The sequence below is a fragment of the Salvelinus namaycush genome, chromosome 7 (assembly GCF_016432855.1).
Source record: "Salvelinus namaycush isolate Seneca chromosome 7, SaNama_1.0, whole genome shotgun sequence".
In the NCBI taxonomy this organism is placed as follows: domain Eukaryota; kingdom Metazoa; phylum Chordata; class Actinopteri; order Salmoniformes; family Salmonidae; genus Salvelinus; species Salvelinus namaycush.
In genome coordinates, this window is record NC_052313.1 from 19189929 (window position 1) to 19204807 (window position 14879).

Below are 14879 nucleotides of genomic sequence, written 5' to 3' on the forward strand. Positions count from 1 at the left end.
TTGGGCTGGAGAGAAAACACAATATCACACTGGGTCAGAAAGGAGCGGCACTCAGTGGGTTGCCCAGAGTAACATGGTGGGTTATTAACCCTAGGTTCCGAAGACTCGGAAGACCAGGAAGTAACAGGTGGCACGAGACGAAGACTCTGAAACTGTCCTGAGAGGTTGGAAACCTGAGCGGCCAGGGTCTCAACGGCATGACGAGCAGCAGACAATTCCTGCTCGTGTCTGCCGAGCATTGCTCCCTGGATCTCGATGGCAGTGTTGCGAGAATCCGTAGTCGCTGGGTCCATACTGGTCGGATCTTTCTGTTATGCAGATGAATGAGGACCCAAAAGCGACTTAACAAAAACAGAGTCTTTATTCCAAACTTAAACAAAACGGTACTCCTGGATATATCTTAGATGACACCTGCTCACACGCAGCATCTGATGAAGGCAAAAACACGACAGGGCGGAACCAGGACGCCTGCTCACACGCAGCATCTGATGAAGGCAAAAACACGACAGGGCGGAACCAGGACACGGAACAGCAAACATCAAACAAAGATCCGACAAGGACAGAAGCGGAAAACAGAGGGAGAAATAGGAACTCTAATCAGAGGGCAAAATAGGGGACAGGTGTGAAAGATTAAATGAGGTAGTTAGGAGAATGAGGAACAGCTGGGAGCAGGAACGGAACGATAGAGAGAGAGCGAGAGAGGAAGAGAGGGAGGGGAAGAGAGAGGGAAAGAACCTACTAAGACCAGCAGAGGGAGACAAATGGAAGGGAAGCACAGGGACAAGACATGATAATCAAAAGACAAAACATGACAGTGCAAAAGAGCAGCAAAGTAAATAAAAACAATATGGGGATGAGGTAGGTAGATTGGGTGGGCTACTTGCAGATGGACTATGTACAGCTGCAGCGATCGGTTAGCTGCTCAGATAGCCGATGTTTAAAGTTAGTGAGGGAAATGTATGTCTCCAGCTTCAGCGATTTTTGCAATTCGTTCCAGTCACTGGCAGCAGAGAACTGGAAGGAAAGGCGGCCAAAGAGGTGTTGGCTTTGGGGATGACCAGTGAGATATACCTGCTGGAGCGCGTGCTACGGGTGGGTGTTGTTATCGTGACCAGTGAGCTGAGATAAGGCAGAGCTTTACCTAGCATAGATTTATAGATGGCCTGGAGCCAGTGGGTCTGGCGACGAATATGTAGCGAGGGCCAGCCGACTAGAGCATACAGGTCGCAGTGGTGGGTGGTATAAGGCGCTTTGGTAACAAAACGGATGGCACTGTGATAGACTACATCCAATTTGCTGAGTACGAAGTCGAAGTCGAGGCGAAGTCGAGGATCGGTAGGATGGTCAGTTTTACTAGGGTAAGTTTGGTGGCGTGAGTGAAGGAAGCTTTGTTGCGAAATAGAAAGCCGATTCTAGATTTGATTTTGGATTGAAGATGTTTGATATGAGTCTGGAAAGAGAGTTTACAGTCTAGCCAGACACCTAGGTATTTGTAGTTGTCCACGTATTCTAGGTCAGAACAGTCCAGAGTAGTGATGCTAGTTGGGCGGACGGGTACGGACAGCGAACGGTTGAAAAGCATGCATTTGGTTTTACTAGCATTTAAGAGCAGTTGGAGGCCACGGAAGGAGTGTTGTATGGCATTGAAGCTCGTTTGGAGGTTAGTTAACACAGTGTCCAAAGAAGGGCCAGATGTTTACAGAATGGTGTCGTCTGCGTAGAGGTGGATCAGAGAATCACCAGCAGCAAGAGCGACATCGTTGATATATACAGAGATTGAACCCTGTGGTACCCCCATAGAGACTGCCAGAGGTCCGGACAACAGGCCCTCCGATTTGACACACTGAACTCTGTCTGCGAAGTAGTTTGTGAACCAGGCGAGGCAGTCATTTGAGAAACCAAGGCTATTGAGTCTGCCAATAAGAATACGGTGATTGACAGAGTCGAAAGCCTTGGCCAGGTTGATGAAGACGGCTGCACAGTACTGTCTTTTATCAATGGCGGTTATGATATTGTTTAGTACCTTGAGCGTGGCTGAGGTGCACCCATGACCAGCTCTGAATCCGGATTGCACAGCGGAGAAGGTACGGTGGGATTCGAAATGGTCAGTGATCTGTTTATTAACTTGGCTTTCAAAGACTTTAGAAAGGCAGGGCAGGATGGATATAGGTCTATAACAGTTTGGGTCTAGAGTGTCACCCCCTTTGAAGAGGGGGATGACCGCGGCAGCTTTCCAATCTTTAGGGATCTCGGACGATACGAAAGAGAGGTTGAACAGACTGGTAATAGGGGTTGCAACAATGGCGGCGGATAATTTTAGAAAGAGAGGGTCCCGATTGTCTAGCCCAGCTGATTTATAAGGGTCCAGGTTTTGCAGCTCTTTCAGAACATCTGCGATCTGGATTTGGGTGAAGGAGAAGCTGGGGAGGCTCGGGCAAGTAGCTGCGGGGGGTGCGGAGATGTTGGCCGGGGTTGGGGTAGCCAGAAGGAAAACATGGCCAGCCATAGAGAAATGCTTATTGAAATTTTCGATTAACATGGATTTATCGGTGGTGACCGTGTTACCTAGCCTCAGTACAGTGGGCAGCTGGGAGGAGATGCTCTTGTTCTCCATGGACTTTACAGCGTCCCAAAACCTTTTGGAGTTAGAGCTACAGGATGCAAATTTCTGTTTGAAAAAGCTAGCCTTTGCTTTCCTGACTGACTTTGTGTATTGGTTCCTGACTTCCCTGAACAGTTGCATATCTTCACAACTGTCTTGGTGTGTTTGGACCATGATAGTTTGTTGGTGATGTGGACACCAAGGAACTTGAAGCTCTCAACCTGCTCCACTAATGATCACCAGTGTGTGTGTGTGTGTTTGTATGTGTCTGTGTGTGTGTGTGTGTGTGTGTGTGTGTGTGTGTGTGTGTGTGTGTGTGTGTGTGTGTGTGTGTGTGTGTGTGTGTGTGTGTGTGTGTGTGTGTGTGTGTGTGTGGTTGTGTGTGTCTTGGTATTCCCTACCTCCGTCCCAGAGCAGAGTGACCCCCAGGCGGGAGGAGAGGGAAACAAACAGACCCACTCTCTCCAGAGTCAGACCGCTGCCAGAGTACGACTTGGGTAGAGTCACAGGCATGCTATTCACTGTCACGGCTTTACCTGTCACACACAGGGACATAATGGTTAACTTCTTTAGTCTGTATTGTTTTCATCCTGATATGTTTATAGCTAACATCACGAGGAGTGACTTTATGACATGCAACATTGTATTTATATCTCTCAAAGTACCTTCTCTCACGTACCATCCATCCACCCTCCAACCTCTACCCCCTCCCTCTCATCAGAACTCCCTCCCTCTACCCTCCCCCTCTATCCCCCATCCCTCCCTCCCTCTCATCCCAACTCCCTCCGTCTACCCCTCCCCCTTCCATCCTCCCTCCCTCCCTACCTCTACCCCCCCTATCGTCCCTGCTCCCTCCCTTTACCCCTACCCCCTTCCACCCCCCTCCCTCCCTCTCTTCTCCCACTCCCATTCTGTCCTTCTCTCTCCCTCCCTCCCCCTCTCCCCTCCCTCCCTTCCTCTCCCTCCCTCTCTCCCCCTCCCTCCCTTCCTCTCCCTCACTCTCTCCCCATACCCCCCGTCCCTCCCTTACCTCTTAGCAGGTGGATGGCGGTGTTGCCCACACTGAGGCTGACTGACTTGGTGCAGGTGACCCCCGTGCTGCCACAGGGCACGTTCTCCGCCGTCACACTGAACAGACCGCCCGCTTCCTGCGCCAGCACATACTCACAGTCGCCCAGAAAGGAGAAGCAGCGTCCGTCGAACGTCACATAGTGAGGGTCACCCGTTGCCACACAGGTCCCCGCACATAGGGACTGGCCGCAGTGCCAGCGGCGCTCTTTGCATATGCTGTAGGGAAAGCCCAAATCCCAGGCAACGAGGAGTTAGAGACACTGATGTGCATTTTGTTTTAAAGCGTTTGAAATATTGGTACCATTTAATTCCATAGTGCCAATGTATTGTAATCATTTTGGATCGAGGCCTGCAGATTTCTCCTAGTGCATATAGTTTAATAGCTTCATCAGATCAGACATCATGGACATGGACTTCAGACCACTTTTGCACAGTATATAGCTAACTGAGAAATGTAGAATTTGGGTTGAACTATCCTTTTAAGATTCACTGTATTGCCATTCAGAGTTCTAGTGCTCTTTATGGTTATAAAGTGAACCGTTTATTGCTCCCATTTGTTAAACACGTGTTAACCTAGGTGCTTACCACGTGTTGCAGTCTTTGGTGATTGTGTCATTGTTGTAGTACAGTCGACCATTATGGTGACACGGACACTGCTCTGGGAGGACACAGTGACTGCCCTGGGGTGGCAGGAAAATATATACGGGAACGGAAATAATGCAGACAATTACATTGATAGAAGCCATAATCTATCTGCAATAATAAAGCTGATTGTCTATGGCTGAGGGGTGACAAGTTTTAATGCTTAGTTTGTGTCTGGAGTTATTCATTGTAATCTTTAATTGCTGAGACATTTCTACTTCATTCTCTATGTGCTGAGATGGGAGGAACGAACATCCAGGTAGGAGGAGGGAGGGACCCACCAGCAGGACGGTCCCCTGGGGGCAGACACAGCCTGCCCGGGGCTCTTGGCAGGGGGAGGTTGGGGGTCCAGGGGATGCCTGTCCCGGTGCGTCCAGACTGGAGCAGGTGAGTAGACAGGAGCGTGGAGAGAAGACCAAAGAGCCTGGACACTGGGCTACCTCTGGACACACCTCCTTTGTGCAGTTCCATACCCCACGCTCACACACACTACAGAGAGGGGAGGAAAGTAAATGGGAGAGAGATAAAGACAGAGAAATAAGTGTGTGTGTGTGTGTGTATGTGTGTGGGTGTGTGTGTATGTGTGTGTGTGTGTGTGTGGCGGGGGGGGGGGGGGGGGCACTAGCTTGTGCAACACCACACTCAAGGTACATGTGCACAGGTCAATCTTTTAATTATCTAAGCCAATCCTAAAGCTGAATACAAACTCCACATTACCACACTAATTTCAAACGGGTAATTAAAATGTCAGTTAGGGTGGCAAGTAAAGGACTGCTGTTCAGGGCTATATAACCATTATGCACCAGCCCGTTGACTTTTGCTGTTATGTGGCAAAGAAATGCAATGAAATCAACCTATCCTGACGCAGCAGAGAGCAGACCATAGAGTGATTTCATCAGAGCTCTTACACCACTGAGATTGGATGAGGGACGAACAAACGGATAACACATTGGAAGTTTACCCATTTACATATCACAGTACCATATCATGCCACTGCTTGCAAAAAACCTCAACGTATATGGAGACATATATCAAGGTGTATAAAAGATTTATTCACTATTTATTAATGAACGCAGGTTTATATATGGACCCCTATGGTAAAGTGTCACCAGGAAGTGAATAGTTTGCACAATGAACGCACTACTGCGTTAAACAATGGCCCTTCACCGCCATAACTAATTTGAGCTTGAACGACCACACGGTTGACACAATGTTAGTTTTCATCCCATTTTTAGCGACAAAGCTATTCAACAAAGTCTACGGCGTCTACAAATTCCAATGGTTCCATTGGTAGACAAAGTATTTCTGTATCTGCCTTAGGCCTATCTGCCCTGAGGTCAAAGATAACTTCTGCTGACTCATGCCTACCTTCCATTTATGAGAGCTGTTCACCAGCTTCAGACGATAAAGACCTTCACACGCTGTGCCGCCTTCACATGCCGTGTCGGTCACAAAGAGACACAGCGTTTATGGCAGAGATCGTAAAAATCGACCGGGTAACTAAGTTAATTATTATGCCATTCTGTATCTAATTTTCCTTCTCTCTGCTTTTTATTTATTTATTTCGCTCAATTTTTCTTTCTCTCTCTTTCCATCTGTAAGGTTAGAATTATAGGGATATTGCTTGGGTCTGTATCTGGTGTCTGAAGAATTATCGGGTAGACACCAGGTCAGCCAAGTCACCCTGTGTCTCAAAAGAAAGTGCTGCAATGCAACATCTTCAGTAAAGAGAAAAAGAAGACAATGAAACATACTAAAAAGCCCAGGATCATTGTTGGGTTGAGTGGGGAAATGATAAACCAGGGCATTCAACAAGTCATTTGACTCTTGACCCCTAGGCACGAACCAGGTGTTGCAGTTGTTATGGACGGTACTACCAGGCTGGTACAGCTTGTTTCCCCGCATGCATGGGCACATGGAGACGGGCACACACTGGCCCTTGTCATCCTGTGCCAGGCCTGGAGGGCACTGGCAGCCTGGCACGCAGCTCCGGTTGCTCTGCTCACAGCTCCAGCCCTGCCGGAGGTCAGTACAGGAACCACCGCATGGCCAACCACACTCCTGGTACACCTGTCCCCCTGAACACTGCACCGCTGGAGGAGAGTGGAAGAGTATCGGAAAACGAACATGTATGTTTTCATATTTGATCGGAGTGTTTAACTGATCATTTTCAGAACCTTTGACATTACACAGATTGTGCCCCCAATATTCCAGACGATAGTCAAACCTCCCACTGACATTGGAACATTGTGTAGCGTATTAGGTATATAAACATTGGCTGTTACGGCAGAAGGTGTGGTTGCGCCAGCTGACAGGCACGCCCTCCTGGGCGCAGTGGTGGGCGTAGGCGGTGAGGACGGTACACTGGCAGGGCCTCTGGGGGCCACAGCCACACACCTCGGTCAGACACAGACGCAGGTAGGGCTCCCTCTCCACCACGTCATGACAGGCCTCCAGAGACCAGAGAGAGAGAGATGGAGAAATACACTCATTGTTGGAATGAGCTTTACATTTAAACACTGTCAAAATGGACAATTTTACTTGGAAGACAAGACAGTGCTTTTGTTTTGTATTGAGCAGCACACGCACGCACACACACACACACACACACCTGGAACACAGAGCTGTGTATGACAGAGCAGACAATCTCTGCGTACTGTCTCCTCTGGCCGTAGGAGCCACAGGGGTCCAGCGGGGCATCCTGGGGGGGAAGACAGTCCCCTGTGGTGAACTTAGCAGCGAAGGAGGAGACAGTGTTCTCTACGTCCCCCTCGGGAGTGGTGAAGTCATCGTGCTGATTCCAAGTCAATGTACCACACAACCCTCGGATCTGGAGGAAAACACACATCAATTCAATACCACCACAGAGGATGCATTTACACAGGCAGCCCAATTCTGAACTTTTGACAATAATTGGTCTTTTGACCAATCAGATCTTTTGACAATAATTGAGCAACAGATCAGAATTGGGCTGCCTGTGTAAACACAACCAGAGAGTCAGGACCTTGGTTTGGTAAAGAATTAAGTTAGAGTGGGAGCAAGGTAGAGTTTTACCTTGTGAGCAAAGCCAGGCTGCAAGGTGATGAGGGCCAGGGGCCCGTCCAGATGCCACAGGAGCTGTGCCCCGAACGTCTGGACCACCAGGAAGGAGGATGAGGACCTCCGCACCACCAAGTCCCCCGTCACCACTGGCAGCGCCTCCCTTTGGCCATTCAGGGTCACTGCACCTGGAACAGGACAACAAAGCATCACATATTTTGTTTTCCTGCATAGAGGGTGCTGCACCAGCCAGTTCAAACTGATTGGTTGATTGAGTGATTGACTGATTAAAAACACATTCCAGACAACACCAATGCAATGGCAATAAACAGAAGTTATGTCAGCCCACCTGTGTCGGTGATGGTCACTGTGGTACGTAGAGCGGTGACAGATATCTCTCTCAGACAGCCCTGTCCGCCACCCACCACACACTCTCCACCTCGAATGCTCACTACCAGCTTCCTGTCCACAAAGTCCTGCATATACACAACAAATGTTTTCCCTCTAATAAACAGACTTAGACACTAGCAAAGACACATAGATGTGTCTTGGTGATCTTCAAATTTCAGGAAGAAAAACTTAAGATGTCTCCAATTAACTAACAGCTAATCAAAAGCATAACTTTTCACGAGAGCCATCGGGGTTTGATACTGACAGATTCTAAAGGAGCAATATGTAATAAGACAAAGGAAAAATGTCAGATGATGTCTTGAGTGACACTTTCTACAGGAAATGTGCCTTTAACTTAGCATAATACACAAATCCCCATAGAAATCTGTCAGTTTAAGCTAGAGATATTTGTTTTTGCATTGGTTGTGCCTCAATCCATCGCATCCGCCTACGTAACACTTCCGCATCTGCGTTGAAAAGTGACAGAGCTAGAGCGATGTTTGTCAGACCATGAGACATCCCGAAAATCGGTCTTCTTACAAAATTGTCTGTAGAGTCCGAACGGTTTGGCCTACAAACCATTTTTCATCTCAATGGAAAGATGAGACTCTCATGAACATGATGGTGTTCTCCGTTTTGCTCTACGACCCTCACAAGTGTCTTGGGACTCGTCTGAAGTCGGTAGAGCCGATCTGCCAACTTCTGTCTGTAACGTCCGAACCATTTGAGCTACATACCAATATGACTCCTCTGTGTAAAGGTTTCACTCTCACGAACATGTACATGTCAGTTGTTTCTTTAAACAATTCCATATAGCTTACTAGCACCCCCTCCCCCACCCCTCCCCCGGCTTAGACTCTTATGGGTTAACTTTCAGTTATATCCAGTTACTATAGAGACGGTTCCTGATGGCATCTTACCTCTATGGCAGTGAAGCCACAGTCCCCTCCCTGCAGAGAGTACCTCTTCTTGTCGAAGGTAGACACCTGCAAACCACCCATTAGGCTGCACTGGGCAGCACACCTCTCCCCTGAACACTGCCACGCACCTGCTCGACACACACTGAGACGGGGGACACAGAGAGAGAGAATGAGATTTAGAGGGAGCAAGTAAGAGTGGGGGGGTTGTCGGAGAGGGGTGAGAGAGAGAGACAATGAGAGAGAGAAAAGAAAGGTATGAAGGGGGGTGATAGGGAGGGATGGGTCGGAAGAGAGGACATAAAAAAAAAACATATTAATGAATGAGGACCCCTTTAAGCTTTTAAGAATAACATTGGCTGCCCACATTTTCAGGACACCTCCAATAATGGACATGTAATTCCAGCCACTCACCAGGTGTTGCACCTCTGCTGGATGGTGTTTCCTGACTGGTAGGTGTGTCTGCGGTGGAAACAGGGGCAGTCGTCTCTCCTCAGGCAGAGCCCCTGGTGCAGGTAGAGCCCAAAGGGGCACTCACACCCCCCTACACACTCCTCCCTGCACTGGCCCGAGGCAGGGGGTTGAGGGGAAGAGCAGCTAGGGGGGCAGGAGGACACGCAGTCGGAAAACACCTGCCCCCGCGGACACACACGCCCTGGGGGAGAGAGAGAAAGAGAGCGAAAGAGAGAGAGAGAGAGAGAGAGAAAGAAAGTTCATCCCTAACAGAGAATGGGTATTTCCTGGTACTTTCCAATACTGGAGGTCTGGAGGGGGCTGTGGGGCCTTACCACACAGTCCTGAGCTCCTCCAGCTGATGATGACGTGTTGTTGGGCACACTCGCGGGCATAGCTGGCCAGAGTATCACACGTGGCGTCCTCTCTTTTTCTGGTCCCCAGGCTGCAGTGCAGGTACAGACATGTGTCAATGTAGGCCGCTGGGTCCACCTGACCAGAAAGGCAAAGTCATGGGTTTCACAGCAGGATTATTGGTTACCATTGTTATACCATTGCTGAAATATTATATTATATTGTTGTAAATCTGTTTGTGTAATATGGAAAGTGAGTTGTACGTGTTTGTGTGTGTGCATGTTAACACAAAGCATGACTTATGTTGGAGTTCCTCACCCTGTGGTGACACTGTGTAAAGGGGCTCTCCAGCAACCGGTGACACACTGACTCTGCCTCCCTGCGCAGAGCAGAGTCCCCTGTGACATCACAGCTGTGGCCTAGCTCTGCTGCGTCGTTGCAACCCTGAGAAACATGGAGGCAGGGAGAACTAAATGACCCAGAATGCCTAAAACGTTCAAAGCTCAAGTCTTTCTGAAGGCTCTACTGTATATATTTAGCCTAGTTTTCAGATGGTACTATGCCTCAGTCTGATGGTCAGGCACTCGCCACGAATTCCCAAAACTGGCAGCGTACTCCGATACACTCCCAGTCATTGTGGTGAAGTCATCTATGAGGACACAGGAAAGATAGTTGAAGGACCACAGAGAAAAAGTCACTAGTGTTCCAACATTGTCATAGCCTTAAGATCAGTAAGGTGCAATCAGTACTCATGAAGGGAAGGAGATAAGGAAAGGAAGCTAGGAAGCCCCTGTCTGGTCCCCTCACCGTCTGCATTGTTGTTATAGACTCCACACAACCCTCTGGTGGTGGCAAGGTGTTCTGTGGTGACCGTCAGGTAGACGGTGTAGCCCATGTCGAACTTCACCCGCACCCCCAGACCGCTCTCCACAAACACAAAGTCCCCCAGCCAATGCACACTCACTCCTGTACACAGACACAGTGAGGGGAGGGAAGGAAAGCATGGTAAAAAAAATTGTCATGGTAAAGGCTAGCTAACGAAACAGGGGGTATTGTGTGAAGGTGAATGTGAGCTTGCTTGGCAACAATGTCAGAACTGACAGACGGAAGAGAAGGAATGGAGTAGTCAAGCGTTTCAACTGTTCTGACTAGAGGGTGTTGGAATTACCATTTTGAAAGAGCGGTTCTCCTTGAGGAACTACCAATCCATTTAATGTTAGGTTCCTGAGGTGAACAGAGACCAGGTCTAATCCCAGCATCATCCTCAGCGCCTGGGAGAATGACAAATCAGAAATGATGCATTTTTATTCAACCCAAAGCGCTCCACATTCTATAGCATCCAACAAGCTACTTTGTGGGAGAACACTCCACCCATAGGCTAACACAGTGGAGAGACAAGGAGTGATAGTTCAGCTCATCGGAAGCTACTGTACCTTGCTGCAGTCTCCCCGACCGTTACACACAGTGCTGATGTACACAGCCCATGTCCCATCTGTAGACGATGCTAGGACGTACGTACAGTCGCCTTGGAAATGGAAGTGCTTTCTGTCAAAGGTACGATAGTGAGCCCCTCCCCAGCTCAGACAGGTGGCCGAGCCTTGGGGGTTCCGGGCGCTCCCCAAATGACCCCCCCGCACGAGGGGAGACGACTGGGAGTCTAAGAGGAGAGAAATGGATAGAGTCGGGGAGAGAAATGGAGAGAAATGAAGAGAAATGGAGAGAGGAAAAGTCAACGGAGAGTGTTGAATAGATTCCTTACTCTTCATCTTCACATGTGAATCATTATGTTGACTCAAAGCAGCTCCACGTCAAGGCCGCAAAGGAATAACTGCCTGTCTTTAACTGGCAGACATATTTATAACCATCTCCTCTGATAAATGTTCCCAAGAACCTCAGCCTTTAACCCCACGAGACAAACATCTGACAATCTAGACCTCCTAGTGATCTTTATCAAGTACATTAGACATGCAAAGCCATTAGAGAATATAGAGCAGTGTTTGGTTCTCAATTAGACAATTTTCCTCTGTGGCAGAGAGGGCGGCGCTGTGGAGAGCGGTACAGCCTACAGCACTGACCAGCCAGCAGGGTGTAGGTACAGGACAGGCAGGTCTGGTCAGACGCGTTCCTCCAGCTCAGGCCCCACAGGCTGCCACAGCACTGCTCCATGGGCATCAGAGAGGAGTTGTGCACCCCTGGGAAGTCCTCGCAGCTCCATGTGGAGTAGCAGTGGCCCCGCACACCCACGCCTGGACCAGAAACGGGGGACAGTACGAGAGAGAGAAACGGAGCTAGTCAGACAGAATGATGAGGAAATGTGTTGAATTCTTCTCAATATGCAGTCCATTTTTTTGTTCCACCTGCTGTCAGAAGTCTACTAATAGCCAATGTAATCATTAAGATGGACACACATGGCGTCAATCGAAAGTGAATAGTACTACTGTATAGTAAGTTGTTATTACCCTGTGAACAGCGCGGTCCTCCCCAGCCTTCGCAGCACCCCCTCACAGTCTTATTCACCCTCTGGGTCTCCATCTCAGCGGGTCTGCTCAAAACACATACAGTATATGTATTACTGCACAAGGCAACACACAATACACTCAATAGCTGGCATCTTCATTTTGTTCTTATACATTCAAGTCATTGCAGCTTTCATATCATTACTGAACATTTTGGTGTTATAGTACATTTTTGGAGTCATAGTAATCATCTCCTCACTTGTATAAGAAGCAGACTGCCTTGCGACCCAGTTGTTTGTAGTACAGTGCAATGCCGTCATCCCCCCCATGCTTGTGGCGCATCCTATCCACATCCAGCCTCCAGTCCTGCGTGTTGTATTGGTACACCTTGGAACAGTCCACCTCACGCTGAAGACGGGGGGAAATGATCCGGTCCCCTCTTTCCTCCACTGTGTGTTCACACCAGTGCCTGGGGTGGTGATAAACAACATGAAATGAATAATATAATATAATAATAGATGCCATTTAGCAGACACTTTTATCCAAAGTGACATAGAGTCATGCATGCATACATTTTACATATGGGTGGTCCAAAGAATCCAACCCACTTTCCTGGCATTGCAAGCGCCATGCTTGTGTTTAGCTGGGCGGTGTGCTTAACTGGAAGGTCCAAGTAGGGAGTGTCTGCACCAGAGTCCAACAACGCCTCTATTTCCTGCGTAGAAAATAATGCTCCCTTTCTAAAATGCGTTCAAAGAGATTATCCTGAGATATGGCATCACAGTCTGGCTCGGCAATTTATCAGTCCAACTAAAATCTCTAATTGCCTCCTGACACAAACTGCCATGAAGGCCAATGTGTGTGAGGCGGCATCCATCCCTGCAGACTATTTCTGAACACACCGTTCACGCAGAAACTTATTTCAGACCCCATCCCCTGTGCTTCACTCTGAGGAGGCTATCAGCTCCTCCCCTCAGGCAGACGCTATAGGGTCCCTACATGCTGAACAGGTATAAGCAGTCCTTCATTCCCTTGTCCATCAAATACCTGAACAGCAATAAGTAATGCTGGGCTGTGTTAGTAGGTCACTGACTAAATGTGCAATATGTATTATGTATATGGCTATATGAGAAGTGGTGAATGTGTATATTGGGAAACAGGCAATATTATGTTGAGTGTGTAATGTACAGTGTCTATTTTGTATACAGCAATACTGGGTGTTTAAGACAATTTTCCCCCTTGGGGACATTAAAGTTTATCCTATCTTATGCTCTATAATCTGAACTGCTCGTAATCTATACTGTATATCCTATCGTTTACATATCAGTTTATTACTTTGGATACTACCTTCTTCTATTTTTTCTTTATTATTATTGATTATTGTACTGCAATGTTAAGGGAGCTATCGCACAAGCGTTTCACTGCACCTTTTATACAAGCTGTAAACTGTGTAGCCCTACGTGACAAATAAAATAGGATTTTATTCGATTTTTCTACCAACTGAGCAAAAGAGGAGTGAAAAAGAATTTAAGTGAAAAAAAGGGAAGCATGGTGTAAAAACAAAGGGAAAACGATTTGTAAATATGATTAACTTGTCGGAAAAAAGTACCCCTTCCAATGGATATATAGTTTAGTAAATGTAATGTAAAGCAATATAAATTGTGTTTCCTTTCTCTTAGACTCTACGGTGGTCAGTTCTTACCCCATCACCATCACCACACGCAGTCCAAGCAGAGACATCAGTAGAGTCCACATACTGCTCACTCTCTCCGCTCTGTGATGCCTTGGAATAGCCCTCTGAGGGAAAAAAAATATCTCTCAATATTTATACACATACAGGAGTAAAATGTTAAACTGTGGTTGTGCAACCCTTTATTATATTGAGTGACTAAGGCAACAAATACATGTTTACATAGGCAGAGATGACACAGGTTACTCAAGAACAATAAGATAAACTGGGGATAAAATATAGCCAACTGAAGGCAATGAGTAGAATAATAGAATTCTCACCTGGATATAACTGGTTTCAGATAGAGCTTGGCACTTCAATAACCTGGGGGTATTCCTTTGACTGTTGATCCTAATATGGTATACCACTGATTTACTTCCCTTTCCTAGATCAAGGTATCTTCGTTTTCTTTCTCTCTGTCAGGTCCTGAAAGTATATTCTCAGTAAGGGGATCTGTTGCTTTATAAGGGGCGGGTGCCCCTTTCACAGGGTTTTAAACGGTGTCCGATTCCCAAAGGAGCACAGTGCCATCTGAGGAGCACGTCATTGGCTGAGAAGCTTGAGGGTCACAGCTGGGAGGGCCGCCATTGGCCACTAGACGGAAGGATGGTGACACTCGGACCTCCTGCCTGTCTAACGGTACAGGACCTAGCAGGATTGGGGCTGAGGGAGGAAGAAGGAGGAAGGAGGGGGAAGTGGGTGACACAGGGTGACACAGAGGGGGTACAGGCAAAGAGAGAGAGACATCATCCATGATGGAGGGATATGTTTGTGCTGGTACTAATCCTATAAAGAGAGGCGTTTCGGGAAGGATGGCAGTGGCGTTTATTTAATAAAACATGTCAATGGACAGGAGCCGGGGGGCTTTCAACCCGGCCAATATCCCTGGCCTGACCCTTTGACCCCCAGAGAAAGGAGACACAAACACAGCTGCCACCAAAGCCCTGCCTGTCTGTAGCTCTCATCTGGAGCCTGGCAGCCATTTTGGACCCATTCGCGGCCACAGCCCTTCAACACACTTCACTAGTTACCAGAGAGAGAAAGAAGTGAGTTAACTCTCAGACCGGGTTTCCATCGACTGTGATTAAATGCTTGATTCAGCTAGTTCCGGAACCAATTACTTTGTTTCCACAGAACAGAAGTAGATAAGACATCAATCTCCCAGTGTTATGTCCCACTGGGCACACATTGGTTGAATCAACATTGTTTCCACGTCATTTCATTGT

The 14879-nt window shown here is 47.8% G+C and overlaps 1 protein-coding gene across 1 annotated transcript in view; it reads right to left on the bottom strand.

Annotated features, from left to right (window-relative positions):
- Positions 1-13679, bottom strand: part of scospondin (subcommissural organ spondin) — an 85639-nt gene extending 71960 nt beyond the window's left edge. The window contains 21 exon segments of the mRNA XM_038997230.1: positions 3004-3138; positions 3633-3889; positions 4259-4353; positions 4597-4804; positions 6162-6408; positions 6601-6766; positions 6927-7145; positions 7370-7542; positions 7704-7830; positions 8665-8806; positions 9076-9316; positions 9450-9606; positions 9787-9912; positions 10032-10117; positions 10276-10434; positions 10637-10739; positions 10902-11125; positions 11544-11714; positions 11928-12010; positions 12184-12393; positions 13627-13679. Of these exon segments, the coding sequence (XP_038853158.1) occupies positions 3004-3138; positions 3633-3889; positions 4259-4353; positions 4597-4804; positions 6162-6408; positions 6601-6766; positions 6927-7145; positions 7370-7542; positions 7704-7830; positions 8665-8806; positions 9076-9316; positions 9450-9606; positions 9787-9912; positions 10032-10117; positions 10276-10434; positions 10637-10739; positions 10902-11125; positions 11544-11714; positions 11928-12010; positions 12184-12393; positions 13627-13679 (3382 nt within the window).
- Positions 13680-14879: the final 1200 nt, after the last annotated feature.